General features: G+C 29.6%; 1 protein-coding gene across 34 annotated transcripts in view; it reads right to left on the reverse strand.

The window, feature by feature from the left end:
- Positions 1–15,972, reverse strand: part of Phcl-1 (pH-sensitive chloride channel 1) — a 60,174-nt gene that overhangs the window by 11,171 nt on the left and 33,031 nt on the right. For 25 of the 34 annotated variants that reach the window (XR_010309180.1, XR_010309179.1, XM_064215366.1 and 22 more), the window contains 4 exons: positions 7,390–7,484; positions 4,778–4,867; positions 842–930; positions 454–549 (listed from right to left, as the gene is read on the reverse strand). Coding sequence is in view for 32 of the 34 variants with exons in the window: in XM_064215366.1 (XP_064071436.1) it covers positions 454–549; positions 842–930; positions 4,778–4,857 (265 nt within the window). In the remaining 2 variants the exon portion in view is untranslated. The remainder of the gene's footprint in view (positions 1–453; positions 550–841; positions 931–4,777; positions 4,868–7,389; positions 7,485–15,972) is intronic. The other 9 variants (XM_026640929.2, XM_064215356.1, XM_026640934.2 and 6 more) reach the window with 1 other exon arrangement.

Raw genomic sequence — 15,972 nt, forward strand, 5'->3', positions numbered from 1 at the left:
GTACGAGATTCCAGGTTTTACTAGTTTTGACGAAATAAGAAGTAATAAACTCACCAAATCACTTAGTTATGATTGCCAATACCAAATCAAGCCAAACTGATTCACTAAAATGCTAGAATTGGAAATATAAATGCAAATATTTGCATCTCTGCCAAAAAACCAATTCTTCCGAGGCATTACAGAGCCTGTATTTATACCAAAAACAATTTCAGCATTAGATTTGTTAAAAAAAAATGTATTAAATTATTTATTTTATACCTCAATATAAATGAACCTAATAAAACTTGGCCTCTCGCTTGTTAACCACTTGTCATTTAGTTTGGGACATATAACAACTGTACAATGTAACAAAATAAACCTTGTGCGGAGATTATTGCGGTGATACACAATAAACTAAAAACAAAATTAATAGGGAAAGACATTTCTCTTTTCAAAAACATAGACACAACGAACCGCGGTTGTGTGATCGAGGCCGAAGCGAGGGTAGCCCAATATTATTTTGGTCAACAGTGTCGTTCGGTGAGGTAAGACCACAACAAAAATCTGGATCTGTAAGTTAATACAGCCTTGTAGCTGAAATTATAATTCAATTCTTTCGAAGAGTAAATAAAAAAAGATTATTCAATAAAAATACTATTCAATCTTAGAGTAATAAGTTGTATTTAATCTTCGCACTATTTTTTTTACAGAAACACTCAAACTCACATCCTTGTTTAAATTTAAAACGATCCCAATTATGATGATCGCTTTTACTTTCGAAAAAAAATGTATTGCGATTGAGAGTGTGAACGACGATATGCTGGCTGAAATCCACACATATGAATATATTTAGTTTAATTACCATCTACTGGTGGAAGCAGTCTTTTGTCATAGCGGGAGTTTTTTAGTAGATTGTCCAGAATCTCTTTGTCCGACTTGCCCGCTGCAAAGCTGAAATAATTAATAAATATGTTTTACATAATAATGAGGATCCCATTTATAACATAATTATATGATATATAATAGAAACAATAAAATATTTTCTTAAGATTCTAAACCTATAAGAATATCCAATAATAAACACATCACTCACATAAACATATCTTGTAGACAAGAATATAGTCGCCTTGAATATAGTATTGATTTTAGATTAGTATCTATCTAATCGTTTATTAGCAAACCGAATTGCTATCCTTAAGCTCAGCAGATTTACTTTACAAAGGCAGTGTAAATTATTTTCACAACTGGTTATTTCTATTTAAGATTACTTGAATCCGCGGTTTCTTCCTCGAGGAATTCAGCTTGTACGAAAATCCGTTGCCATATTATATATTTTAAAGTTTAGGTCATTGTTTAATAATAATGCATATTATAGATAAAAAATATAAATGTTTAGGAAGCAGCGTGAGTGTAATTTGGAGACTGTTGGAGAGCAATGCCGAAGTTATGAATGGCACTGGGCCGTGTGTCGTTACTATTCCGTGGCCCATGTACTGAATTGCTGATATGTTTCATTATGAGCTGATATAAAGAATCCAAATAATTTTATTGGTCTAAATTGTATCTCTCAATTATAAATTGTACTATAATAATACAAATATATGAGATATTATTCAAAAATCAGATTTGTCATTGTTAATTGGTAAGTTGTTAAGAAATAAAATTTGTATAAGGTAAGTAATATACCACATCTAAAATTAGTGCAAGATTGTTTTTAAAAATATTAAAAATTATAATAAATATGTGAAATTGTACATGGCATGACGTATGTAACAGAAGTATATTACTTTACTTTTATAAAGTGGGCACCTAAATTATTTTACAAAAGGTATGTTTTTTAAATAAGTAAATAGCGGTTGACCGAAAAATTTAATGTCATAAAATAATTTTGATTATTTCTCTTACTATTTTGGTGCAAATGGTGCCGAACATCATTAGATGACACTATAAAATAATTATCAACTTACTAATTTATACTATCGTATTTACTTTTTTTAATTATTATTCTATAAATGTATTTCCTAGGTATCCGACATGTGGTCTATCGACTAAAGGATTGCTTCTGTTTCGGCCAATGCGCCATTAAGTAATAAGTTTCGCCGACATCTTAAGAGACCACTTGGCTTTAAAAGAACGGATACAGGTGTCAGTGTTGCTTAAGAAGGTACTGTAGTAAGAGGACTGACTGCTGTTGCTTTAGTGTTACTGTGCTATCAGAAAAAGGTTATTTTTTATAAATGTTTTTTTTTCTAAATTGTAAATTTTATTAATAATTAATAGAACGAAAAGAGGTAAAAATAATATAAGAATAAATTTGCTTGTTAAGTTGGATCCAAAGAGCGTAGCACAAATTTTAAACAATAATTGAGGTCACAAGAACAAGATTTTACCACTAAGATGGTATCAGTAAAAAACTTTTTGCAATAGAACGTTTACTCAATATATGTGTGCTGTTCAAGCACTTTAGCGATTTTTTACAATCTCGCTTGTTTTACTAACTCAACTTTTATAATATACTAAATAACAAAAACAATAATACTATCATCGACACAAAACTTACTAAATAAAGGATTGAGGGTATTCATGTAGTTTCTTGGTGTAAAGAAATTGATGAAACATCTTGGCTAATAATTTATTTCATCATTAATTTAAATTTTCATAGTATTAAGCAATACAGGTACATGCGCTTGGATATTGTTGATTCAATGGCCATGCTATATATTCAGATGGATAGTATATTTTTCAACTCATTACAATGGCTTCAGTTTAAGTTGCAAGTTTACTTCATCGATTTTTAATCGAAAGTATGTTTAGACCGATCTGTTCTTCCGATTTTGCAGTTAATCGACTATAATCGACTCAAATGAACCGATTATAAACGGAGGTAAATTAACAGGGTATTTATATAAAATCAGATAAATGTTTTCACGACGGCTTTACGCTAATAGAACTAGAAAAATATAGCATAAGATTGATTGAAAAAAGACCCAAGAGTTACTTTACTTAGACCCAAGAATTTTTCGCGCATTATACCTAAAACTCTTTTATGTCTCTCAGTTTATTCTAATATATTTTTTAGTTCATTTATAGTTTCATTTGTTTTCTACCTATTTTATTGTTTTATTTATTATTTATCTGTATATAGTTAACTCGCACTATCCACTGCCTTTGCTTGCTAACGTTAAACACGTTTTACATTTGAAGCACGATACCTTTGTCCAATCGTAATAACGTGAATGACCTTATTTTTTACCTTGGTGTTTGTATTTGTGTTTTTATATTTTATTTTATCCCCTTGTCAACAATTATATTAATAAAATTGCACCTCTATATACAAATTCCTTGGTGGTAGGGCTTTGTGCAAGCCCGTCTGGGTAGGTACCACCCACTCATCAGATATTCTACCGCCAAACAGCAGTACTCAGTATTGTTGTGTTCCGGTTTGAAGGGTGAGTGAGCCAGTGTAACTACAGGCACAAGGGATGTAACAACCTACTACCCAAGGTTGGTGGCAGATTGGTGGTGTAAGGAATGGTTAATATTTCTTACACCGCCATTGTCTATGGGCGGTGGTTACCACTTACCATCAGGTGGCCCATTTGCACATCCGCTTACCGATATCATAGAAAAAAAAAACATATCTAAGGAACATACATAGAGTCTTGAAGTTTGGACTTCAATGGAATACATATTATGGAAAAAACGAAAACGTAAAAAATATACCTTTGAAAATATTCGACTGTTTATATGTTTTACTTAATGTTATATAGTTTTACTTGTTTTTAATTATTTTCAAAAGCGATACATAGAAAAAATGTACGTACACAATATTGAATTAACAAAAGTGTTGGTGGCGAAACAGTTTCATATTTCAAAAGTGTTCGTTGTGAAACTTCTATAAATAGATAGAGGGGTATTTCACGCTCGAACAGATGTTTACCGTGTTACATCCGCTCCACCGCCCCCCACTCGTCCTACAAACCTTTCTCATTTGTGGTGTACCCTGCCTTCTCACCACTACGTTCAATTCGATTAACCATTACTATATTATCCACTATCAAACTTAAAGGAAAGTGTTTTACTGGCATAGTAGATGATGCATTCAAAATGAAATATTTCGTTTTGAATATTAAATTAATATTTTGGTTGGTTTAGGAAATGTTAGTCGTATAGTAACGAGAACATTTTTAAATATAAAATTAAAATATAAGGGAATGTATTCACTGCTACGATTTCTTTTATAAAATGTAGTGACAAATTAGTCTATTTCACAAAATCTGTCATAAAATATAAAAGTATAGCAGTTAAACGTTTCAAATGTGGTGGATGAAGGACTTAAAGCCGGCGTTTCATGTGCTTGGCAACATGGTAGGTTGTTTACTGTGTATAGTTTTGTTTTCACAATGTTTAAATGCAGAGTGCAATAAAACTACTCTTTTTTATGATATTCGAGGCTTTTAGTCTAAAGGACGTAGAGATAATCTTCGTATTACTCGTATGTTAATGCTTTTAGTGGCGTTGACCTATTTTTGTTTGGGTTGTTTGATTTTATACATTTTCATATTAAGAGGTGAATTTTGTTATACATCAATTAATTAAAATTTGGTATTAGTTCGTAAACATCTTCGTCCGCTGGACGTAAACTAATAAGTTTCCTCTCCTGTCAAGATAAATGTATTTTTTTTTTAACTTCTTTTTCCAGGGCGCTGGTATAGCTGCGGAACAATAACATGGCACATGCTTCTTGCCAATATACGTCTTACCTTTGAACTTATAAATGTTAAAAAGTAATACTTACATGTCGGACGTTAGCGCGGATGCTCTGCTGAGCATGAGGAGAAAAGCCACGGCGCGTGCCACCACGCATGACCAACCCATATTAGGACATCTGAAAGATTTTTATTAAATACTTACTGAGTATATAATTATATATGTGGTAAAATAGCCCATTTTAACAAAGCCGTATTATTATAAATTCAATAGTGACATTATAATTGCGGAATTTGGGAATTTTGTGTAATTTGGATTAATTTAAAATCCACTTTAAAGTTATAAGTAATAGCAGGAGAAAATATCATTAGCAGTGTAAATTTATAGATTTATTCATGATTATTGCCAATTTCACGATTTCGACTCGACTTTCGACTTACAACTCTGTCTTATACATTTATTCCGGATTATTTCGAACGTCGATTTTGGTCGAATATTGAAATATTGAAACATTAATATTGAACATTGAATAATGAAATAATTTATGCCAACCACAATTCATATTTATTTTGGTGGTATTTTTTTATGTACTTATGTAATGTCAAATATATAAATAACATGACTTTTCATAGTAGTTTAAACTAAAATTAAGTTACGCAATTTTCTATTTCATGACAAACAATATTTTAAGATATTGTAGGTAGGTATCATTTGAAGAAATAATTTTACATGACTTTAACCCGCATAGAACTATGAACTATGAACTATAAACTATAGCGTATTTTCCAATATTGATCGATGCATGGTTCCCAAGTAAATTAAATCTGTAACTCATGCGAATGCATACAGTTGTCGACTAACTGACGTGTAGCGAGGCCACCCCGTAACATGATTTTTCTGACAGCCTCGAATTAAATACATGACCTACATTGAATATGGAAATGCTATGACGTCAACTACATTTTTGTAATTATTATAGTGAAAAATTATAGTGGTATGATTGAATTGAAAGCACAATAATGATATTTGTAAGTTACAGTAGTTGTTTTTAAATAATGACTGTTTTGTATAGTGTGTTGTGCTAAAACTGGGGATGACTGGTTAGACACTTCAAATATAAACTAAATTTGTTCAGATTTTAGCTTCAAAATTGAAAAAATCTTTTTATTTGTTAAATCAATATAAAAACGCACACATCACATCTGAGTGTGTTGTGTCTGCGAGATGATATAGAACACTTTGAGAATAAAACTTTCCGGCCAAGTTTAAAGTAAAACATAATGTTAGTCGTGATTTTTAGTTTATACCGATAATAGAGCACTGCCACGCTCCTTCACGTTTGACGTTTGGAATAAACGTATTCTTTTAAAATATTAATAAAATCATCATACATTATATATAACTATCGTATGATTTATTGTTAACCAATTAAGTTAGAAATAAATAAGTGAAATTCTAAAGTCGCATGAGACTTAATAGCGTCGCAAATATGTTCTTGGACTACAATAGAATGCTCGAGGTAGACAATTCTGAGCGTTTCCGCTGCACCTACATCCTATTATGCTGATGCCTTTGAACCCTTTGAAATACTTCAAAGCCCGTCGCGTAATTGCGTTCTACATTAAAATGTTTTTTCCGTTTATTTGTCTTGTATCACCTAGCAAATGTATCTTGATCCATAAAATTATGAATGTATAAGTACAGCATATAAGTACAGTATATTAATATTCGGTATAGTTCTTATATGATAAAAAGTAAGTCGAATTAAACTATATTTTTTCATAATCGGTACTCAAATCTATTAGATATAAATACCTATTACTTAAAATTGCAATTATTGGGTAATACAAAAATTTAGATATAAATACCTAACACATAAAATTACATTTATTGGGTAATACTAATACTTACAAAAACAGTTTCGATAATACGAACATCACAAATATTGATTATAATATTTATTAATTCTGTAAAATAACATAAAACTTCAACATTGTGTTGAAAAGTATTTTTTAATTAAAGTATCATGGAACTGTATTTATCTATGTAAGAAAATAATAAATAACTGCTTCGTTCAGTCATGTTTTCGTAACATGACAAATTATGTTTATTTCATTTACTTTATAACCCAAATATTACTCATAATATTAATTCATTAGTAATCAGTTTTATTTTGAACAGTGTGTGTGATGTGCAATATGTATATATACACAAAATATATTTACTTAACGTTGTTACTGGATTTACTTTGAAGAATAAACTTAACTTGACCTCTTTTACAGTAGCTAAAGCGACAGAGCTGCGAAGCTATTTTGGAAATTCAATCGATTACCTACTTGATCAAATTTTTTTAAACAAGTATTTCAAATAAGAATACGAATTATAGAATTATATCATAAACTACTACTAAGTTTGTTATAAATCAAATTTAAATTTTGGAATCAATCTGGTACACTTTATAGTAAATTGGTAATTTGTGTTTAATAAAAATGAACTAAATTTAATGCATCTTAATTGGTTTCAATATTGCGTTTAGTTTATTTTTGTATTTGAATATTGGCCTAAATAATTAGTATGAAAATATTGAAACACGATACAATACAAAGTAAAGTTAAATATATATTAAAGGTTAGACGTTTGAAAATGTATAAATTGATTAATAAAGGTAAGTGGTTAATTGATAATTACAAAGTAATTAACCTTTCTGCTGACTGCAGAGTGTTGTCGGCATGTGGAGAGACGCTCAATCTGCCCAAGCCGCATTAGTTCTCCGCCACATGATGAGCTAAAGTTATCTGGGAACAAATAATATAATTAGTATACTTATCCCTTGTAGCTGATGAAATTCTATACACTTAACAGAACATTGGTTACATTAACATAATATATTGTTGCTGTTTCACTATGTTATAAATACTGCCTGATCTTTCTGGTCTTGTTGGATTCGTCGTCACATCGGATTGTGCGACTGTGTGTGCATACTTGTGCTCTGTTATATTTCTCGCGCAGAAGAAGTCCTTAAAATACTGTGATATTATTTTATAAACCTGTTAAAGATATTGCTCATACTTATTAAAATAGTAATAATAATTTCCTTATTATTATAGTTATAATAATTTTTACTCGTATTTATAGCATCAATAGATTCCTTATTGTTTCCTTACGAAGAATAAGAAAATATTTCTCAAACGTCGAATTTTACTAAAGTAAAAATACTTGAAATAATTGTAGTCGATATTTAGTCAAATAGAAAGTAGAGTAAGTAGAAAATACACGACTAATATATTACAAGAAATATAATAAAGTAATGACGGCAGAAGATAACTAGGCGTAGGTTACTTGTAGGTATATATCGTACTTCCAATTCTACTTCGTTTAATTGGACAGAGTGTTGAGTGTTGTCTTGGAAACATATTCGTGTAATATTTTAAAAGCACTTGAAAACCAATTCATTAATTTAAAAATCTTCACCACAATCATATCTCATTAAAACATTTTACTAAGTTTTTAATTAAATATAGATACTAAAGGAACTTGAACTTTTCGGTTTAATATTTTTATTTTTCAAACGTTGGAATTTTGTTTCGTAACGAAGAGAGAAGTTTAGGTCAACTTTTAAAATAGTCCGGGCTCTGCAAAAGACCGTAACTTTTTTATTTGTTGACTCCATTCATTTGGCCAAGCTTCATTCCAGTAAACCTAGCTTATTAATATAACAGAAAATTATGTTTCGTGGCCTTATTCGAAGGGACGATCATAGACAAATATATCTGAATTGTTGTTTTAAACAAATATATTGTGTAATATTTTATACGAATACTAATATTCTCTTATGATGATGATGTTATTGGTTTAAAATATATATTTTTGAAGTTATATCATCCCAAATATTTTTGCTATGAGAATTTTGAAACAAAAGGAAATATTATTTTATCGGTGGTGTTCCACTCCCTTTTTTAATTAACAAAAACAAGTCCCTGATGAAATTAAGTCCGAAGCTGGTTCCATTCTCGCGCGGAATGAAATTGTTTAAACAAAAATGAGACGACATTATTAAAAAAAATATTATGCCTCGATGTTTGATATACACAATTTAAGTGTATCTTTTTATATTGCAAAAAAAAATATTAAATGTATTTTTCTGATATAAATATGTTTTTGTTCCTGTGTTTAGATTATATTATAATTTATTTTGTTAAAATAAATTATAATATAATTGTAAACGGCCTGTAGATATCCCATTGCTAGGCTAGGGCCTCTTGTCATTTTTGTAGGTGAAGTTTATGAACTTATTCCACCATGCCAGCCACTGTATACTCTTGTGGAAGATTTACATCCGGCACGTTTCCTTGCTATTTTTTCCTTTGATTTCGCTGAGCATGAGTTGAATTATAAACACAAATTAAGCACATGAAAATTCAGGGGCGCTTGCCTTGGTTTGAGCTTGCAATCATCGGTTAAAATTACGTGATCTAGCCACTTTGGCCATCTCGGTTATTTATATTTTGTAATGTGTATCAATATAGTCCGCTGTTAACAGATAATATAGAATCAATTATCAAATGAAATTATCAAATTAAGAATTACAATTGATATATAGTTTAAATAATTATTACTTTAATAACCTTATATAAATTGATAACAATGACACTTGGTAAAAATAAAGACCCTGATGAGGCTGACCGACTGAAACATTGCCAACTATGAGATCTCGGTTATGTATGCAATTGAAAACGGTGCCAAATATTACTTGCGCTTAAAGAATCTACTTCCTTCCTATGAAGCTAGTCAGAAGTGGGTGAAGTTTAATTGAGTTCACACAATGCAATATAAGAGTACTTAGATGTGACATTTAAATAAAATATTGTTGGAATTTAATGCTTTTAATATGTTTCTAGGTTGTTAAGACTTTTAAAAATTAAGATTCAGTAACCTATTTTTTGTATTAAATTAAATTTTTAGGGCAGCGTGCAGTTTTTTATCCTATGACATTATATTATGACATATTTTGATATTTCTTAGAATTATGAGGAAAATAATAATTATATTTAATATTTTGAATATTTCGCTTATATTCAATTTGCAAAACAAAATAGACATACAATTTTTACGGCATTTGTTAAATAACAGCAGATTTTTTTTTTTTAAATATTTACCTAATGACCAAAATAATGATATTTTATTTTAATTGAATGTACACTTCCCAATTCTTACTTGAGTTCCTTAAAAGTGTAGATAATACAGATCTTTGTATTTATTTCCAAATGTGTTTTAGCTTGCTATGCTACCGCTCCCAGCACGCATTTTCTCTACCTTCTACCCAGCATCTATTCATTACGCAGAAAGCATATACATATTCAATAAATTTCTTTGTAAAGATTTATTTAAAACGAATCTGAGTGTGAGAGTTTAACATTTCAAATTCACCACACTTCCACACATTAAGTTTTTTTTTAAGTTCATATTAATTTGTTTGCAATAAAATTGTAGTTTATGTATGTAACTTTTTGTTTTATATATAATAAATCTCTAGAGTATTAGTTCAGTCACTATATCCAAAAAAAACAGGGCGAGAAATGTAAAAAAAGTATTTTTTCATGAGTTTCATATCACGCACAGACGGGATATCGCAAAAGAACGAAATTCAACCCTTTCTTCAAGATGGCGGCGAACGCACATAGGAAATCGAGGTCGACAATTTCAAGTTAAGCTTTTCTAAGCTCCTCCTACAACATATCCAAAAATCCGCCTTCTCGGTTCATTTGCATTTCCCAATGTCTATAATATATACAAATAAAATATAATTTAACACTTTTTTTTTCTTAACGAAAGAATGCCTGTACGTTTTATAGACAGCAATTAAAAAATATACTTTTGTTTTATATAATACTTTTAAATTATAATGAATTAACGATGTTGGATTCAGCCATCAGCCCACACGTGTCATATTGAGGTGTTCACTTAATAATGCAAATAGAAATTACTGCATAATATATTATTTTATTCGACCACCGTTTTGGTCAATTGTATATGTATAAATTCAACTTAGCTCAGGCAGAGATCGCGTTTGCCTATAAAATGAACACATGTAACTACAATTTAAAAGAATATATATAAGTTTTTGTAATAATACTAATTGTAGCTACGTCTGTTAGTGATTGTCACTTATGAAAGACATCACATATTATATATTCGCACAATACTATATTTGTTTTGTAGAAACAATTCATACCGACTCGTTTAATAGTTGTCCAGTTATTAACAATTTCTAAATTTATCAACCAAAGGTAATATCCATTTTATATTTCATTAATCATATATATTTTTAAAAGCCAAGAAGTGTCGTGGTCTTACGAATAGACTTAACTATAATATTGGTGTTTGAAATCTACCTTTTTTTGTAATTATAATAATCGATCGACCATATAGAAGTACCATTGTTTTTTATACACTAAGACAAATAAATGTGGTGATATACATGTAAACTCTAAAGAGTTTATACAACCGTGCCGCAGGTACTAAAATGTTCCACATACATAAAGATATATATATATAAAAAAATATATATTATATTTCTATACTTAATAGATATAAAAAAATATATATTATATTTCTATACTTAAATTTTCTCTTAATTATGTTACATAACTTAAGAAATAAAATCGCTCTCTGTACCCAGATAAACCCGTGAGGTTTTCGTGGTACTTAACGTGCAAAAAAAAAAGAAAAGTGTAAATTACTATAATGTATAATTAAAAAAAAAAAAACATAAAAATCGCATAGATCGTCAAAAGAAAATTAATACAAAAATTTTCAAAATCAGCTTTGAATCTGCGATCGTTACCGCAGCAGTTTTGTACAGTTGTTAATGTGCATCTAATAATATAATTATACGAATAATAAGGATAATAAATATTTTTTTCTACAGTTACTCTAATTACAAAAGTAGACCCTTTTAAAGGTCCTTATTCATTTCCTACCTTACAAAAGAAAACACAAGTGTCTGCCCTATGTTTTTATATTCCTTTGTAATGTTGTTAAAACAGTGTACCTATACGGAGCATTGAAACAACGTCAAAGAACTTATTATTGTGTACATGAACCCTCATGGCAAAAGGGTTGAATGATATGAAGTTATTATTACTCATTGAATCTAAATGTTATACTTAATCTTAAAATCTTAATAACATCTTTTTTACGTCCATTCCATTTATTATAAAAGAGAAAACTAATTCGAATACCATTTGTTAGTGCCTGCCATAAAAGGCATAGCAACCTACTCACCTACCATTTATTTTATACACATGCGACCACAATATGTTGCCGTTCTAGACGGTACCCATGTAATTAAGCTATACATCTAATTATTACTAAAAAATCACTCGTTTTCGCCATGCCGTTGTACAGACGCTTTTAAATTCCCAACCTATCCGCACATCCAATACAAAATCTGTTAATTTTACATGCATCGAGTTTTCTTTCAACTCATCTTATACAATACACGATTATTATAAATATTATTTTTATCAAGCGAAGGCAATTAATTCTAGGCGGCATGCGAGCCAGTGAGCAGGATACAGATAATCAATAATAATAATACTTTTAATTGTACGTTAAAACAAGAATGCGTGCAATAAAAATACAATGACAGAAGTGGAATCTTGCGTCAGACGCTTTTCATGTCGAAACGTTATACGAATTTAAGTAGAATAGGGACCTATAGATGATAAAAATTGCTTTATTTATTGTATCATTATTAGTATAAATTCATTTAGTATCATTATATAGTCTGTATAATGGTACGCGGCGACCCTCCTGCTAGAATGGATTACATCAAACCACTTACAATATTATATTGTAGGGCCGGATATTAATCCCACATACAAATCTAAAACAGATATAAAAACAAAACTTCGCAAATCCGTCGAATAATATAGTAAAAATAAATACATATCATGTAATTTATTATATCTTCATATGTTTGTTAAAATAATTTAAATTGATCCCCGTTAAATAATTATTGAAACATCCAAAACAAGATTTTTTCAGATGCGGTTTATTTATAAAAATAATTAAGTGCTCGGGTTTCCTTTCATTTCGTATCCCATCTAAACCCGACCTTCATCGAAGTAAATATGCTATATTAGTATCGTAATTCGTAGTAAACAATAACTTAACAATACAAAAACTTTAGCGAGCTAATAATTAAATTGTTTGTTATGTCAACATAACATTTGTTGACTGGACCGAAGAATAAAAATAGTCTATGACAAAGAGAAACTTCAAAAAATATTACAAAGGCTAAGCCAGACAAGAGCGAAATTCGTTTTGAGCTTGACCAGTTTTTTAACTTGAAGTTATCCGTACAATTTTAAATTCTTTACCAGATGTCACTACTAAATATGCAGCACCCAGTGCCGGTTTTATTTATCATATCTGCAGCACTGTTCGTACATTCTTATTGAATATTCATTGGACTTTACAGAAAAATTGTGCCGATCAATTATTTTAATTTTTTAATATCAAGAAATGTAATTCGAAATATGAGATCAGTGTTTTTTAGTATTCTGTAATTAAAACGAATAAAGTAAAGTGTCTGCCTGTAAATTTCTTATTGCTGGGTTAGAATCCGCACATGCGGATACACATTTTAATTCGAGATGTGAAAGTTTTTCACCGTCGAGAACGAGAAGTAGGACATGAAAGTTCAATTTTACTGAGAACAATCGGATAATTCGAGCTCTGTTTTCTAGTAAAAATAAAATGTTTTCTTGTTCCTCCATTTGTGGGTTTGACTTTCTTGCTTGAGGCACTTTATATCGTAGGCGGCATTTAAAGACTAACTTTGTTTGCTCTTAGTATATTCTTCCGAAGTATATTTTGTATTTGCTTTTGTAGCATGACATTTTGTTTGATATTAGATATTGTACTCATATCTTAAAAATACTTGTGCAGAAGACTGCTCCTTTCGTCGCATTAAATTACAGTTACTTTGCTAGTATTACATTAATTGAAGACATACATATTAATTAATTATTTGCAAATTAAAGCCGCGGTTACTAATAATAACTGGTAATAATTACTAGACAGCACTGGATGTCAACTGGTTATTAACTTTATAAAATAATAAGACACTATACGAACATCAAAGCGGAACAATTTTTTAATTAATACTTAGGTACATTTATACGTACTATTTGCTATTATATATCGAATTCACATTATTTAAAGCATTTATAAATTTCAATTAATATCTATCTTTTTTTAGTCAGAAACATATATTGACACAATCCGAATGGTATGGTGGTAGGCTATATGAAAAATTAAAGTGCCTTGACTTGATCAGAAACGATGACGTCTATGTATGTCAGGTAAACTATGTTTTTATATAATCAGAGGTCAAAACCTTGGATGTATATCATAAAAAAAAACACATCTAAACTTTCATCCACGGCCTACATTAGCGATGATTTATTTTTAGCTGATAATCGGAATTATGATTTGACGAGGATTATTTCGTATTGGTAGCATGATAGATTGGAATATCAGTTCTCTTCGGTAATTGTATAATTGGTACAATTTTAATTATAATTTTGAGTTTTATCAAAGCCTATTTTAATCAATTTTGACCAATTCTCTATAATATATAAAATATTCTTCAATAAACTACTTAAACGTATTGAACATTATTTAACTTGCGGTATGCAATCTGATCGTTTGTATCTAAGTAGCACTATGTAAGCGAAGCTAAAGAATTTCAATGTAAGGAAAATTCCTAATGAATTGAGGTCAATAAACTCAGATTTCATGACGTGAGATTACAGATCTTATTTTAATTAATCGAATTTCAAAAATTTATTCGTTTCACTAAGATATAAATAAAACCAAACAGCAATACTTAGTATTATTGTGTTACCATTTAAAAATTACGTAGGCCAGTGTAACTACAATTTTTGTGGGCGATTGTCACCTCTTAAAAAACATGTATAAAACAATAACAAAGCTAAGCAATATATTTCCATATTAATAAAGCAACCCCTACGCTTTATGCTGTTTTCACACATATCATGTAACATATTCAAAATTAGATACAGATCGAAATTGCAAGGCAAATAAAAACATTTATTAAAATAATAAAAAAAAATAGTACATGTTTTGTTCATTTTGTTAATAGATTAATACTGTGTGATGAATAAATTGAACTTAGCTACCGTTTATTTAAAAAAAAAACATTATTTTGACTTATTACTTAACAGTAATAAGTCAAAATAACTCCTCTAGTGTTTATAATTCGGAGTTTATTTAACGTGCTGCTAGAAGATGATATAACTATACATCTCAAAATATATTAGAAACACCGGCACGTGAATCCCTCAGTAAAACAAAACTTAGCAAAGTGTTCATTTTAAAATACGTAATCATTTTATATTATGCTTTTGTGTGCGCATTACGTGAATAGATATTATAACAAAATGCCAAGTTTTGGTAACAACTTCAATCCTATTATAAACTTGAGATGTTTTAATGTTTATTTTTGGAATACAGCTCCCAGATGACTACTTAGAAACTTTACTTCAATATTTAACATCTACGAGGTATTCTTGCGGAATAATAAAATCCTTTAAGTATGTTTTAATTTAAAACTAGATTACAGTATATTTCAATTCGGTATATGGGATATTCTGACCTCCTTTAATTATTTATTGTTAAAGCCAAGTGTAACTAAATTATTATTATTTGTGTGAAAAATCCTTTGGATCTGTAAATATAAGTAGTATTTATCACTCGGTGATATGTGTTGAAAGTTACATGATACTGCACTTTGTACTCGCTTAAATACTTTTTGGAGTGCGGTGAAATGTTGAAAGTCGCACATTTTACTAAAACCAAGTGAAAAAATATGCTCATTACTCAATTCTATTTAAAAAAAGGAAAGACAAAAACAGTTCATAGTGTTAAATTAATACGCATATTCGTATCTAAAGAACATTATATTTATCTGTATTAATGTTATTATGATAAAAGCTTGACTTTCTTTTCTCTGAATTCACTTAAAACTATTAATTTGAGTGACATGCTATTGTTGTGATTTTACGAGATAAAGTTGACAATGTAGCTGAAATAAGCGTCGATCTTGGTGTCTCACTTGTAAAAGCCTACAGCAGTTTTTTTAGTTTTATAATACTGTCGGATGTAGTCGGCAATTGGGCCATTTGACGGTAAGTGGTCATCATCTTCTATAGAAATTGGCGTTGTGAGAAATATTAACCATTCTTTATTATA

The sequence above is a fragment of the Vanessa tameamea genome, chromosome 7 (genome assembly GCF_037043105.1).
Source record: "Vanessa tameamea isolate UH-Manoa-2023 chromosome 7, ilVanTame1 primary haplotype, whole genome shotgun sequence".
Lineage (NCBI taxonomy): Eukaryota > Metazoa > Arthropoda > Insecta > Lepidoptera > Nymphalidae > Vanessa > Vanessa tameamea.